This window comes from Hyla sarda, chromosome 8 (genome assembly GCF_029499605.1).
Source record: "Hyla sarda isolate aHylSar1 chromosome 8, aHylSar1.hap1, whole genome shotgun sequence".
Classification (NCBI taxonomy): domain Eukaryota; kingdom Metazoa; phylum Chordata; class Amphibia; order Anura; family Hylidae; genus Hyla; species Hyla sarda.
In genome coordinates, this window is record NC_079196.1 from 127,939,751 (window position 1) to 127,956,096 (window position 16,346).

At 40.7% G+C, this 16,346-nt stretch overlaps 1 protein-coding gene across 1 annotated transcript in view; it reads left to right on the forward strand.

Annotated features, from left to right (window-relative positions):
- The window catches only part of LOC130284964 (growth/differentiation factor 8-like), a 203,567-nt gene that overhangs the window by 36,723 nt on the left and 150,498 nt on the right, over positions 1 to 16,346 (forward strand). Inside the window, exon 3 of the mRNA XM_056535959.1 lies at positions 16,145 to 16,202. Coding sequence (XP_056391934.1) covers positions 16,145 to 16,202 — 58 coding nt within the window. The remainder of the gene's footprint in view (positions 1 to 16,144; positions 16,203 to 16,346) is intronic.

Consider the following 16,346-nt stretch of genomic DNA (forward strand, 5'->3'; position numbering starts at 1 on the left):
TCCCGCTGCTGCCATACATTTTGCGCAGCGTCAAATACGCTGCGTATACGCCCTGTGGGAACGCACCCTAAGGCAGCTGCAGGTTGGGGCTGATACAGCAGAGTTGGAGGTATCTCTTAGCCTCTGGCTGCTTCTCTTGATTATAAAATGAACCATGTCTCACAGTGGCAAAGAGTTAAACGGAGAAACACCACACCACTGATGCAATGTATTCACCAAACAGGTCATGTTGCTTTATAACAGGTTCATAATATCAGTCATGGATCTTGTAAAAATCTCTATGAGAAGAAGCACAAAAGGTACATGAAAATATTCAGAAATAGAATATAAAATAAAATTGGCAATAACAAATATACTTGTTATAAATCAGATGAGCACATATGCCGTGTCTTAGCTAACAGAGACTTTTTTGCCATCTTATTACTCTTGTGTACACGGGTGAATTTACAAATTATAGGAAACCTTTGATTTTTACAGTAACAGGAAACACACATCTTTGGCTTTATATTAGAAAAATATACTTGCTTATGCAGAGATTACTATAATAAATGCTTTGTTACCATAGAGGGTGTGTAATATTGGCTGTTCCAACAAACACAGCAAACTAAAGTTCTTTTGATATTAAGGAATATCACTCTCAATATAAGGAATATCACTATATTTGCTGTCCACTTCTGCCCATTGTTTCACGGCTCTGTTTACAATTTCTTCTGACAGCCGATGAGCATATTCCGCCAGGACTGGATTCGCAGGAATAAACTCTTTACTTTTCTGAGTATCTCCAACCAGAGTCATGTTTTCTTCACCATGCTTAGCTTCTTTGCCATGATTCTTCTTTAGGTGACTGGTGTTCTGTACAGTGTAATCTGTTTTAGACTTTATGCAACCCATAATAACACACAAAATGAAAGCATACACAGTAGCTCCAGGTGAATATCATGCCCATTAAGGAAATGAATACACTCCTAAAGGGTTGTTTTTCATGATCTCTTCCTTTTGATAATCTTGAAATGAAAAAAAAAAAAATAATACAATTAAATGAGTCTACATGTATATAAGCATGCATAGTTTGTACCATTATTGTGTGAACATCTGAGAAGATTTACACACAGAAGTTTAAAAAGCAGGAGTTGTAAACAGGACCCACTGTAACTGTAAGTATTACACTCCCTTGATAAAAGTAGTTTTTCTTAATAGTTAATAACAGCTGTTTGTCACCAAGCATATGGACAGCAGGATTGGAGGTTTTCTTCAGTGCACATTGTGCCACATGTATACATCTCTGGAGCAGCAGCTTCAGGGTGAATACCGCTGTGACAAATGTGAGCATGTTGCCCACCTGGAAGCTCGTATTAGAGATCTAGAGGAGCAAAATGCAACATTGAGGCCGATTGACAATCTTGAAAGGAGCAGACTGCTTACAGAGCAAGCAGTTAGTGGGGTAGAAATGGAGGTTGGAGAAACTAGCCAGGAGGCCCAAGTAGGGAGCTGGGTTAATGTAGTTAGAGGGACTGGAAAGGGGGCAAGGAAAAGGAAGGCCACTTCTGCTTCTGATCTCCCAAGTAAAATTGCCAAGTTGGGCGATGATGCGAGGGCCTCAGTATCAGAGATGGCAACCCTAGTGGATACTGGTCTCCCTAACAGCCGGGGGAACAGCTCAACTAGTAGTGTGGGGGATGGTAACGCAGGTAGGCCAAGACAGTTAGTTGTGGAAGGGGATTTTAGAATCAGGAAGACGGATAGAATAATTTGTCGCCAAGACCACCTCAACCGAATGGTTTGCTGTCTTCCTGGTGCCAGGGTTCGGCATGTGGTGGAAAGGGTGGACAAATTACTAGGGGGGGTTGACCCAGCTGTCGTGGTCCATGTGGAAACCAACGACAGAATACATGGTAGGTGGAGGTCCTTGAAGAGTAATTACAAGGAACTAGGTGCCAAGCTGAAGGGAAGGACCTCTAAGGTTGTGTTCTCTGGAATACTTCCTGTGCCATGCGCATCGCAGGGAAGACAGCTGGAGCTTAGGGAGTTAAATGCATGGCTTAAGTCGTGGTGTAAGGGGGAAGGGTTTGGATTTTTAGAGCAATGGGCTGACTTTTCATTGGGGTACAAACTCTATTCTACAGATAATTTGCACCTGAATGGAAGGGGGTCCGCTGTGTCGGGGGAGAGAATCCTGGAAGGGGTGGCAGAGAATTTAAACTAGGTGAGTGGGGGGAGGATAATAAAGCAAAGAAAGCAGACAGTGGGATGGATAGGTTAGAGAGGGGTCAGGACATAATGGTGGGTGGAGAGGAGTCCTGTAAGGGGAGGTTAAGAGCAATGGATAAGGAGATCCATGGGTTATAAACCAGTCGTAAAAATAAATGTAGCCCAAAAAATTGTAACCCGAATAATTCAAAAAATTTCATTAGCCCCAATAACTCAATAACTACAATAAGCCCCATTAACTCCAAAAATACCATTAGCCCCAATAACTTAAATAATAACGTTAGACCCAATAACGCAAAAAATCCCATTAGCCCCAATAACTTAAATAGTACAATTAGCCCTTATAACTCAAATAATAACATTAACCCCAATAACTCAGAAAATCCCATTAGTGAGACTATATGTGTAAAACTTAATGGAAATGTAAAGTGTATGTTCACAAATGCCAGAAGCCTAGCAAATAACATGGGGGAGCTTGAGGCCTTGATACTGGAGGAACATATTGATATAGTTGGGGTCACTGAGACATGGCTGGACTCCTCGCATGACTGGGCTGTTAATCTGCAGGGGTTTACATTGTTTCGTAAGGACAGAACGAACAGAAAAGGTGGTGGAGTCTGTCTGTATGTTGGAAGTGGTATGAAAGTCAGTGTGAACGATGCCATAGTGGGTGCTGATTTTGAGGATGTGGAATCATTGGGGGTAGAATTACAAAAGGAGGGAAATACTGAAAAAATAGTATTTGGTATAATCTACAGACCCCCTAACATCCCTGAGGAGATGGAAGGTCAGCTGTATAAACAAATAGAGAGGGCTGCCCGGGCAAGTACAGTGGTAATAATGGGAGGATAATTTTATGGACCAGTTTGTGGAGGACCCAACAAGAAGTGATGCCTTGTTGGATCTGATCATTTCCAACAACGCAGAGCTGGTTGGTAATGTAACTGTATGGGAAAACCTTGGTAACAGCGACCACAATATAGTTACTTTTTAAAATGTAGAAATTTACTATTTACTATTTAAAATGTAGAAAACAAAGACAGACGGGGAAGGCAAAAACATATAAATAAATATTTAAAAAGGCAAATTTCCCTGGGCTGAGAGCTGCACTACAGGACATAGACTGGAGGGAGGTGTTCTCGAATACTGATACAGAAGGTAAATGGGAAATTTTTAAATCAACTCTAAATAACTATACAGCTAAATATATACCAAAGGGGAACAAATATAAATGATTAAAACTAAATCCTACATGGCTGACAAATTATGTTAAAAGAGCAATAAACAACAAAAAAATTGTTTTTAAAAAATACAAATCTGATGAATCAGATATAACATTTAAACAGTACAAAGAACTTAATAAAATCTGTAAAAATTTAATAAAAATGGCAAAAATTCTAAATGAGAGACAAGTGGCCAAAGAAAGCAAAACTAATCCTAAATATTTGTTTAGATATATAAATACAAAAAAAACAAGGACAGAAGGACAGAGCATGTAGGACCCCTTAATAATGATAATGGGGATGTTGTCACGGGCGATCAAGAGAAGGTGGAGCTACTTAATGGGTTCTTTAGTTCTGTATATACTATGGAAGAAGGAGGAGCTGACATTGGCCAGGTCAGTGCTGGTAACACATCATGTAATGTACTGAACTGGCTTAATGTAGAGATGGTACAAGGTAAGTTAAGTAAAGTAAATGTAAGCAAATCTCCAGGACCGGATGGACTACACCCAAGAGTTCTTAGAGAGGTAAGTTCAGTAATATCTGTACCCTTGTTCATGATATTTAGAGATTCTCTCGTGTCTGGTATTGTGCCAAGGGACTGGCGCAAGGCGAATGTGGTACCAATTTTCAAGAAGGGCTCTAGGTCTTCGCCAGGCAATTATAGACCGGTAAGTTTAACATGCATTGTGGGTAAATTGTTTGAAGGACTTATAAGGGATTACATACAGGAATACATAGGGGATAATAGTATTATAAGTGATAACCAGCATGGGTTTACTAAGGATAGAAGTTGTCGAACCAATCTAATTTGCTTTTATGAAGTTGTGAGTAGAAGCCTTGACAGAGGAATGGCTGTGGATATAGTGTTTCTGGATTTTGCTAAAGCATTTGATACTGTCCCTCATAGACATCTGACAGGTAAGTTAAGGTCTTTGGGCTTGGAAACTTTAGTCTGTAACTGGATTGAACACTGGCTCCTGGATCGTACCCAGAGAGTGGTGGTCAATAATTCGTACTCTGATTGGTCCACTGTTATTAGTGGTGTACCCCAAGGTTCTGTACTGGGCCCGCTGTTGTTTAATTTATTTATCAATGATATAGAGGATGGTATTAACAGCTCTGTTTCTATCTTTGCAGATGACACCAAGCTTTGTAGCACAGTACAGTCTATAGAGGATGTGCATAAGTTACAAGATGACTTGGATGGACTGTGTCTGGGCATCCACTTAGCAAATGCTTGGGGTTCCAGGTTAAACCCCCCCAAAGGACGAGGGGGCACTCCCTCCGTCTGGAGAAGAAAAGGTTTAGTCTAAAGGGGCGACACACCTTCTTTACCATAAGAACTGTGAATTTATGGAACAGTCTACCTCAGGAACTGGTCACAGCAGGAACAATTAATAGCTTTAAAACAGGGTTAGATAGATTCCTGGAACAAAATAACATTAATGCTTATGCAGAATTATAAAAAACATCCCTTCCCCTTATCCCCTTACACCCTTCCCTTCAATTCCCTGGTTGAACTTGATGGACGTATGTCTTTTTTCAACCATACTAACTATGTAACCATTACATATTATCAGATAACTACATAAAGCTTCCTGGCTTTAGAGAAATACTATGTAACTAAAGATGAAAAAAAATACTTTGTATAGTTGATAGGAGCCTGCACGCTCATTTTGTATTCTTTGTTTGGCTTATTAAGGGGCACTGCAGTGAAGGGCAATTTATCCCATATCCCATATCCAAAGGATAGGGGATAAGTGTCTGATGGGCCACAATCTGCCTGGCGTTCCGGCTATCCTTGCGCATGAAGTGGAAGTCGGCTCGCACCAACCATTCATCTCTATGCAAAGGGGATAAGGGAGGCAACATCGTGGTGCTGACATGGGAGCAATACATTGCAGAGGCCCTTAGTCAGCTCCACAATGTTAAGGTATATATGCCACTATCTATGGACCCTACCGTTAGATATTTATGACAGTTGCAGGGCTGGACTGACAACTCATGGGGCCCCCGTGCGCCCTCCCATGTGTAAGCCACACCCATATAGATGCCCCACCCATATACAATAAATCAATCTTTTAATAAGTAGAGAAAATACTGAAAAATAAGCTCACATTTAACACCTAAAGGACGCAGGGCATACATGTACGCCTTCCGCCTGCTCCCCTTCTATGACAACGTTTCTGTGGTGCATTTTATGCTTTTTATTTTTTTTTGCTCTAATTTATGTGTCAGGAACTTGCAGTTAGTTACTAATTACAACTCCCAGCATGCCCTTACATAACCTATTGTTCTGAAGCTGACCTAAACCAAAACTACAACTCCCAGCATGTTGCACTTTATAGTAGTACAGTACAGCAACATGTTGGGAATTATAGTTTTTGTTTGGCTCAGCTGCAGAGCTATAGGTTGTACCAGGGCATTGTAGTTAGTAACTGCAGCTCCCAGCATTCCTTCACTGTGCCTATGGCTCTGCAGCTGATCCAAAACTACAACTACTCGCATGTACCACCATAAACTACACTATACTTTGATATGGTACAGTTGTAGTTTTGGGTCAGCTGCAGAGCCATAGGCTGCGTCAGGGAATGCTGGAAGTTGCAGTTACTAACTACAACGCCCAGCATGCCTGATACATCCTTTGACTCTACAGCTGACCCAAAGTTACCGTAAACCTTCCAGGATGTTAACCCCTTAAAGACCAAGCCCATTTTGACCTTTTTATATTTCCATCCCCAGACCCAAATGAGGGCTTGATTTTTGAATGACCAATTGTACTTTGTAATGACACCCCTCTTTTTTTTTTATTTATTATTATTAGATTTTTGTATGTCCCCATAGGGGACCATCTATTGCAATCATTTTATTGCTAATACTGTTCAGTGCTATGTATAGGGCATAGCACTGATCAGTGTTATCGGCGATCTTCTGCTCTGGTTTGCTTGATCTCATACCAGAGCAGAAGACCCCTGGAGGCAGGTGAGGAGACCTCCAGCTAGTTGGTGGCTGTGGGCAGAAATAAAAAAAATAAATCAAAGATAAGCGGCTGGCAGCAGCGGGCCCCCAAGTGCTCGACGTGTCAGTCTGCCCCTGGCCAGTTGCCCTCTATGTTGCGTAGACATGTGGAACTGGGAGCCATTTCAATACAAACTGCTGACAAGCATTTACCACAATTTTTACGTATATACCTTACTGGTATTATCTCCCCAAGGTTCATAAGTTGCTGAGCTCCCCCACCTTGGCAGACCTATTGTCTCAGGGGTTGGCTCAGTGACAGAGAGCCTTTCAAAGTACATTGATTGGTTAATTCATCCATTGTTAAAGCAATTTTTTGAGAGCTCTTTATGATATACCGTGGCAAGAGGGGTACCAGTTAGCATCAGTAGACATGGAGAGTCTCTACACCTGGATCCCTCAAGATGAGTCACATAATGCTTTCAAGTTTCAGGACAGGTGGTTTTGCCACGACTCTGGGACTGCAATGGGGACCCTTGTCGCATGTTCATTTGCTAATTTGTTTCTGGCAGCTTTTGAAAAGAAATGCATTTTTTCAGCATTGACCCCCTCTGTGAGTGTTACTTTTCTTTGGTATACTGCCAATATTTTTATAGTTTGGTCACGTTCCCCATTGCAGTTCACGGAGTTAGTGGAGTATCTGAATAAGGATTTAAAAATGAATATGAAGTTCCCTTCAGTATTTGGTGGACAGTCCCTTGAGTTTCTTGACGTGAGGGTAGAGGTGGTGGGTGGCAGGTGGCAGAGTGGTCACTACTGGTTTAGGGAAATGACAGCGACCAATGTGTTGCTTCATTACAGTAGCCACCACTCCCCTCACGTTAAGAAGGCAGTGAAGTGTGTCCAGCTTAGATGGTTGAATAATGATGACAGTAATTTTGAACAACGGTTAATTCAAAGAGGTTATCCCCCTATGGAAGTTTAATCAGCTCTAGAAAAAGCTAGAAGTAAGAAACATCAGCTTCTGTCCAGTAGTAAATATATTAAATATATGATAGTAAATCAAAAACAGTTTGTCTTTTTCGTTCCAACATTAATCTATGAGCACCGTTATTCAGCCTGCCATCCGCTGTCATTGGCACCTCACCAGATTAATTCAATAAGAGAGAAGTGGTTAGAGAAGGTAATTTTAAATGTAGGCATTGTTCGGTTTGCAGACTAATGGTGAATTGAAGTACTGTAGGTTAGGAGGAATGGAGTGGAAGGTGTTCCATCTTATTACTTGTAGAACTACATTTGTTGTTTATATGATCTTGTGCCCATGTGGGTCTTTTTATATTGGGAAGACAATTCACTGCTTGTATGTCAGGGTCCAAGAGCACATACACTCTATGAGAACGGGAAGGGGTTTCCCCAGACTGATCGAGCATGTTAGGAGTGTTCATGCAGGTGATGGTAGAAACCAAGAAGAGAGGGGGCTCAATCAATAATAATAAGATGGCTGCTGATCAGTGTACAATACACAAAATAAGACAATTCTTTATTTATTACATACACAACTCTGTAAACAACCACACATAAATGGGGAAAAAACTTAAAACGAGGGAAAAGATAAAATCAATAAAAAAAATTGGGGCTACAGGCTCTATTCTGTAGCCCCTATTGTTAATTGATTTTATTTTTTCCCTTGTTACCATTTATGTGTGGTTGTTTACAGGGTTGTGTATGTAATAAATAAAGAATTGTCTTATTTTGCATTATAACTTTGGTGTGCTGATAATTTCAGTGTTACGCTTTTTCTGTGTTTGTTGTCCATGAAGCTGATCTTACTGTGCTGTCGTTCTCAGGAATAGAGGTGGTGTATATACCAAAATATGGCGGAGATCACCATAAGTTGTTATTGCAGAAAGAATCCGATTGGATTCTGAGAAGGAACGCCCTGGGACCACCAGATCTTAATGACAAGAATGGTATGAGTGTCTTTTTATGATCTGTGCTTATTTATTGTCATGCTAGTTCTTTTAGTTTTTTTCTCTGTTCACAGATTTTAGGTAATTATTCACTTTACCTGTCTGGCGGCAGTGCTGCATTGTGCATGCGCCGTGATTTGTATACTGGTCACCATGGTGTCGGGCACCACTGATGTATTTTAGCCGCACCGGCACCATGTCACAGCCCGTGAGCCGGAAGAAGCGTCCGTCACAAAACGTTGCTCTGTTTCAGGGACGTGCGCACATAGGGTTCAAAGGGGGCTTCAGCCCCTGCCCTTTTTCGCCCTTGCTTCTTTAATGCCCATTTTTTATTTTTGCTAAACTGGTAGACAAAGTGAGTCTGCTCACTCTATAGAGGTGCTACCTCTCTGCAGGGGTCACTTGTATAGCGCTGGCACTGGCAGGGAGATGCTCGGCTCCTTTAACAAGCTGCCCCCCCCCTTCTGTTCTGTTGCTGAACGATCTCGCACAGTGTAACTTCCTGTCGGCTGAGTCTGCAGGGACCAGGAAGCACAGAGTCCTGCTGAACATCCAGTTACTGAAGTATTCTCTGCACCCAGCCAGCTTCCTATAAAAGTGAGTGTATTCATATATAGTGTGCAGATGTATTGTGTGAACATGTCTGTGAAGCCTTTGTGTATAGTGTGTATGTACTGCATGTATATACACATGTATGGTGTATGTGTATGTAAGTGTGTATATGTATAGTATTTTATGTATGTTATATGCAGTGCTGTGTCTGTCACTAGGCCAACAAGGCCCAGGATTGATGCAGCACTTATTGCAGTGGTGGTCACAAATCGCATGGCGCCCCTGAAGTACACTAATGTTGTGTATATAAGTTTTTATATTTGTCTGTAATCAGTGTTTCCCAACCAGGGTGCGGCCAGCTGTATAGGCTGTCTGGCCATGCTGGGAGTTGTAGTTTTGCAACAGCTAGAGTCCCCCTGGTAGTGAAACACTGATTTATGCATGTGTGTGTATTTATCAATGTCTCACAACCAGAGTGCCTCCAGCTGTTGCAACTGCTGAAAGCACTCTGGTTGGGAAACACGCACACACACACACATATGTATATTAAGGGATGTGGGACTCCTATCACCCGACACCAGGGACATACTACTGGTGGTTGTAGTAGAGCTATGTTCCTTTACATACTGGTGGTTGTAGTAGTACTATGTTCCTTTACATACTGGTGGTTGTAGTTGAGCTATGTTCCTTTACATACTGGTGGTTGTAGTAGTACTATGTTCCTTTACATACTGGTGGTTGTAGTAGTACTATGTTCTTTTACATACTGGTGGTTGTAGTTGAGCTATGTTCCTTTACACACTGGTGGTTGTAGTCATGCTATGTTCCTTTGCATACTGGTGGTTGTAGTTGAGCTATGTTTGGGTGGAGGCGGGGGGGGTGTATGATTTTGAGGAGATCAAGCATATAATGGCCTATAACCAAACCAGTGTTTCCCAACCAGGGTGTCTCCAGCTGTTGCAAAACTACAACTCCCAGCATGCCCAGACGAGTTTTGCAACAGCTGAAGACACCCTGGTTGGGAAACTCTGAATCAAACATTCCCAGAACAAAATAAAAGAAGAATAGAACTACAGAAGTTATTTTTTCACGTTCGTGTTTTCCTCCTCACATTCTAAAAATCATAATGTTTTCCATTTTCCACCTATATACCCATATAAGGGCTTGTTTTTTTGCATCAGAAATCGTACTTTGTAATGGCTTCAATCATTTCAACACAAACTCTATGGCAAAACCAGAAAAATATTTGTGGGGCAAAAGTAAAAACAAAACAGCAATTTTGTAACTTTTGGGGGCTTCTGATTCTACGCAGTGCACTTTTCGGTAAAAATGACACTTTATTTTTATTCTGTAGGTCCATACGGTTACAAGGATACCCAATTTATATAGGTTTTATTTTATTTTTCTACTTTAAAAAAATAATATCTACATGCACCAAAATTCGTGTTTAACCCCTTAACGACGCAGGACATCACATCGCATCGGTCCCGGCGCTCAACGGCCGGGACCCGCGGCTAATACCACACATCGCCGATCGCGGCAATGTGCGTTATTAACCCTTTAGAAGCGGTGGTCAAAGCTGACCGCCGCTTCTAAAGCGAAAGTGAAAGTATTCCGGCTAGTCAGTCGGGCTGTTCGGGACCGCCGCGGTGAAATCGCGGCGTTCCGAACAGCTTACAGGACACCGGGAGGGCCCTTACATGCCTCCTCGGTGTCCGATCGACTAATGACTGCTCCGTGCCTGAGATCCAGGCAGGAGCAGTCAAGCGCCGATATCACTGATCACAGGCGTGTCAATACATGATCAGCATGAGAGATCAGTGTGTGCAGTGTTATAGGTCCCTATGGGATAACAGTGATCAGTGTGTGCAGTGTTATAGGTCCCTATGGGATAATAATGATCAGTGTGTGCAGTGTTATAGGTCCCTATGGGATAATAATGATCAGTGTGTGCAGTGTTATAGGTCCCTATGGGACCTATAACACTGCAAAAAAAAAAAAGTAAAAAAAAAGTGTTAGTAAAGGTCATTTAACCCCTTCCCTAATAAAAATTTGAATCACCCCCCTTTTCCCATAAAAAAAATAAAACAGTGTAAATAAAAAATTTTATAAACATATGTGGTATCTTCGCGTGCGTAAATGTCGGAACTATAAAAATATATGTTAATTAAACTGCACAGTCAATGGCATACGCGCAAAAAAATTTCAAAGTCCAAAAAAGCGTATTTTGGTCACTTTTTATACCATTAAAAAGTGATCAAAAAGTCTGATCAAATAAAAAATTGTACCGTTAAAAACTTCAGATCACAGCGCAAAAAATTAGCCCTTATACTGCCCTGTATATGGAAAAATAAAGTTATAGGGGTCAGAAGATGACATTTTTAAACGTATTAATTTTCCTGCATGTAGTTATGATTTTTTCCAGAAGTGCAACAAAATCAAACCTATATAAGTAGGGTATCATTCTAACCATATGGACCAACAGAATAATGATAAGGTGTCATTTTTACCAAAATATTCACTGCGTAGAAACAGAAGCCCCCAAAAGTTACAAAATGGCGTTTTTTCTTCGATTTTGTCGCACAATGATTTTTTTTCCCGTTTCGCCGAGAATTTTTGGGTAAAATGACTAATGTCACTGGAAAGTAGAATTGGCGACGCAAAAAATAAGCCATAATATGGATTTTTAGGTGGAAAATTTAGAGGGTTAAGGTAAGGAGGAAAAAAACGAAAGTGCGAAAACGGAAAAACCCTGAGTCCTTAAGGGGTTAAAATTGTCATCTTCTGACCCCTAAAAGTTTTTTATTTTTCGGCATATAGCGCGGTATGAGGACTCATTTTTTGTGCCGTGATCTGAAGTTTATATCAGTATCATTTTTGTTTTGACCGCTTTTTACAAAAAAATGTATATTATAAAAAATATGGTATTTTTTATAGTGCCTTTTTTTTTTTATTTGAGCCCCTGCCCTCCAAAATGTCTGTGCACGTCCCTGCTCTGTTTTGTAACACACCTGTTCTTACCTGCACGTGTCCCAGAGAATAAAGCACCATTGGACTTTTCCAGTGAGTTGCCATCCTTTTCTCTCCCCCATTGCTTTATTCTATTTTGCCATAATCACAGAGTCCAGAGCACTGCTGGAGTGCTTAAGGGGACTAGTGGATCATTGTTTACCGGGCACCTGGAGAAGCTAGCATTCAGCCAGTTAATAAGGGGTGGAGTGGTGGCAGCTACACTTCTCCCAGTGTGACACAAGTACAGTATTTGGGTATATCTGGTTCTCCCATAGAGATAAATGGAGGGTGCATGCTGACCACTCCTCCGTATGTGAGGACAGCTGAGTACCATGCAGGAGACTGCAGGGACCCCAGTGGTCTGATGACCCCATGATCAGACACTTATTCCCTATCCTTTGGATAGGGGATACATTGTCCTTCACTGCAGTATTTCTTTAAAACAGCATTGTTGAAAAAATACAAAATGAAAGGAACATTGGATACAAAAGGTCACACACACTCAAGTCTGCCATTTCAAGTCTGCCAACGATGATTTTGGCGGGACAGGGCCTCCTAAATTTTTCCTGACGTACGATGTTGGGGGAGAGAATAGTCTAGCACATTTTATTTTTAAGGAAACAAACCACTGGCAGAGTTGTCTGGCAGCAGCTTACCTTGCCTCTCCTTATTTACAACAGGACTATTCAGCTTGACTATGCATGGGGTGAATAGGATAGAATACGATAGAAATCACAGCAGAGTTACTGTGATCTAAAAAATAAGGGAGATGACCTTACCAATGGCAACAGCCAGAGATGAAGAGAACCTAGAAGCAGTAGTTAAATTGAAGTGTTTAATCTGGAATGTGAATTTACAGTATATTTTTTGCTCTGGTCTAGGCTCTGAATTTATATTGGAATTTAGTCTAGGGTCTGAATTTACTAAATGACCCATTCTGGGGACTTTGAATTTGGATTATAGACCAGTCCATAGCCTTCAAAATGGAGTGAAACAAGTATAAAAAAAAAAAAAAAAAAAGTGGTCCTAGTGCACCGGAGGGCAATATATTTGTTTAGCAATAATTCTGCTTACCAAAAAATGTTGTGCTAAGAGCCCAACTCCTGTATCAGCATGTAAGTATCAAAGTAGGGTCGTCGCCGAGTTCTCAATGGGGTTGGTAAAACTTGTAGCAGTAATGGACGCTGAAAAAAAAAAGTTCTGTTCTGGCACTTCTCTCAAGTATAGAAGATTTACCAATATAACACACAAATATAAGCAGTTCACAATGCTTTTCTGGTTCAAACCCTCTCTCATGTATGTGCACATCTGTGAAAAAAGGTTCAGTTCGAATCAGAAACACGTCATGAAATGCTTATGTTTGTTATATACTTGGGAGAAGTGCCAGGATCAATTTTTTTTTAGCATCCATTACTGTTACACATTCATTTAGGGGCCAAGCATATGGTTTTAATTTGTTAGGCCTGGCTCTCCCATGCACCTTTCCTGCATTTTACAGTATATGGGTGAAAGGGTATATGATGTCATTTGCCCTAAATTTCGTCACAGGACAGCAGCCGGCAGGGGAGGGGTTAATGTCTCCTTCTCGCAGCTCTGCCAGCTGAGTTCAGTCAGCGGGCAGAGCTGTGAGAAAGAGCCAGGGACCCCCCCTCTGTAGAGATCTGTGACCCTCAGGGCTTAAGAAGTGACCATTAGTCAGGGTGAGTTGTCAGTGAAGGGAAAGGTAGGAGGTAAAAAAAAAAAAAAAAAAAGTTAACATTTTTTTCCCCCCCGACCCCAGCTTTTCAGCGAAACCTAGGCCCTATTAGGGGTTCAGGGCTCTGCATTTGACCCCCCCCCCCTTTTTTTGGGGCCATAGCGCTCTTTTCTCCCCCATATAATGGTGTGTGATTTCTAATCACACACCGTTATAGATAAAGTTACACCAAGCACACACACTACACATTCCCCCCCCCCCCCCGCCACCTTAGAAAAAAGGCGATGGGCATTTTTGGCAGCGGAGGCATACGCTTTACTTGCCTCCGACTCTGAATCTGCCAGTGAGGACGAGGAAGATCCTACATTCCTGTGTTCTTCCTCGTCCTCCTCATCATCTAGACCTCGTGTGCACCCGCAGAGCTGTTTACGCCCAGATATGAGGTATGTCCTTACTCCAAAGAAATGTTCTTACAAATTTATAGTGACATTTTCTCCTGTTACCACTTGTGAAAATGAAAAATTCGGGGGTCACCCCAGCATTTTTGTGTAAAAAATAAAATTTTTCCTTTTCCCATCCCAATTTAATGAACATTCCTCAAACACCTGTGGGGTGTTAAGGCTCACTGTACCCCTTGTTATGTTTTTAGGGGTGTAGTTTCCAAATTAGTAAAATAGTATGCCAGGTGTTTTTTTTTTTTTGACATCCACACATGGGGTATTTCCATACTCAGAAGAGATGGGGTTACAAATTTTGGGGCATTTTCCCCTATTACCCCTTGTAAAAATGTAAAATTTGTGGCAAAATCAGCATTTTATATATAAAAAAAAGAATTTACATATCCAACTTTAAAAAATAGTTGTGAAACACCTGTGGGGTGGTAAGGCTCACTGTACCCCTTGTTACGTTCCTTGAGGGGTGTAGTTTCCAAAATAGTAGGCCATGTGGGGGAGTTATTGCTGTTCTGGCACCATAGGGGCTTCCTAAATGCAACATGCCCCTCAAAAACCATTTCAGCAAGATTTGCTTTCCAAAAGCTAAATGCGACTCCTTCTCTTCTGAGCATTGTAGTGCTCCCGCAGTGCACTTGACGTCCACACATGGGGTGTTTCCATACTTAGAAGAGATGGGGGTTACAAATTTTGGGGTGCATTTTCACCTATTACCTCTTGTAAAAATGTAAAATTTGGGGCAAAACCAGCATTTTTGTGAAAAAACAAAAAAAAATATTTACATATCCAACTTTAATGAAAAGTCGTGAAACACCTGTGGGACGTTTAGGCTCACTGGACCCCTTGTTACGTTCCTTGAGGGGTGAAGTTTCCAAAATAGTAGACCATGGGGGCGATTTTTTGCTGTTCTGGCACCATAGGGGCTTCCTAAATCTCTATCATTGTTGCTGCGCATGTCACCGGACTTAGTTTTATTTCCCTGTTGTTGATGTTACTACGCAGAATCAGGTATGTCGCGCATGTCTACGGACTTAGACTGTGATCTGTATATCATCTGCTACTGCGCAAACTCCAAAACTCTTATGTGTACTGGAACTCAATAGTTTATATATAATTATAATACATGGTTTTCTCAGTTGCAGCAACCATGGATATATATATATAAATATATATATATATATATATATATATATATATATATATATATATATGGTGAATATTGTTATATTGCTAAGGGCCATCCCTAATTTATATTGATCATAGTGAAAGCAAATATATGCAGACCATTATAAGATGTTATAATTAAGATACAGTTAAGTATGTACATATGTATTCTCTATTACCCAAGTCCCCTAAAGGCAAACAGATTATCCGTTCTTTCATGAGCCAGTAAGTGCAATGGAGGTAACCCCATACAGCATCTCCATTTATTTTAGATGTCTATCTTTTGCCCTGAAGTGATAGTGATATTATACAGTATGTAATTCTAAATATGACTTTCTTCTATTCAGTTAATTGTACTCTGGCATAATTTTGTTATTTATCATTTTGCTTTATCTGTACTTATGGGTTGCTGTTTATCTACTATCCACAATCATGTCCATATCATTATGCTGCATATATATGAAGACACTGTATCTAGTTAGTATCATTATGATTGAAACTCAATCATGTGTTGTATACATTAATTTAGAATTGTGTTACCACAGACACTCTTATACTCTATTTGTACTTATGGGTTACTATTTATATACTATTCACTATCATATCCATATTGTCATACTATATATATACGAACACTACATCTAGTGCCCCTATATCCTGTTGCAACGTATGAGAAGAAAAACTACAACGTATGGAGAGAAAAACTGTTTTTGTGAGGAAAAGGCCAGTTAATAACTATAAAGCTACGGAACTCATAGGGATGAACCATAGTAGAGATGCAGATATTCTGATAAATTGAATATGTCACTATTACTCTAAAAATGCGGAAAAAGAAAAACCCTCATTTGAACCATGAGGGTGTCTGCAATTTAACCGATAAATCCATCTGGCTTCTTCTCTTAATAGAATCCCATCAATATTGCCCTTCCTTGGTCCAAGCTTCATTCGGCGAATACCTTAAAAGGTAAGTTCTTTTAAGTTATTTTGATGTTTTTCTTTAATTTGTCTTGCCACTGGCGTGAATGCCAGGGTCCTGATGGTACTCAGATGTTTCTCTATACGGTGTCGTAGTTCCTGGGTTGTCTTACCTACATAAATGTAGGGACAT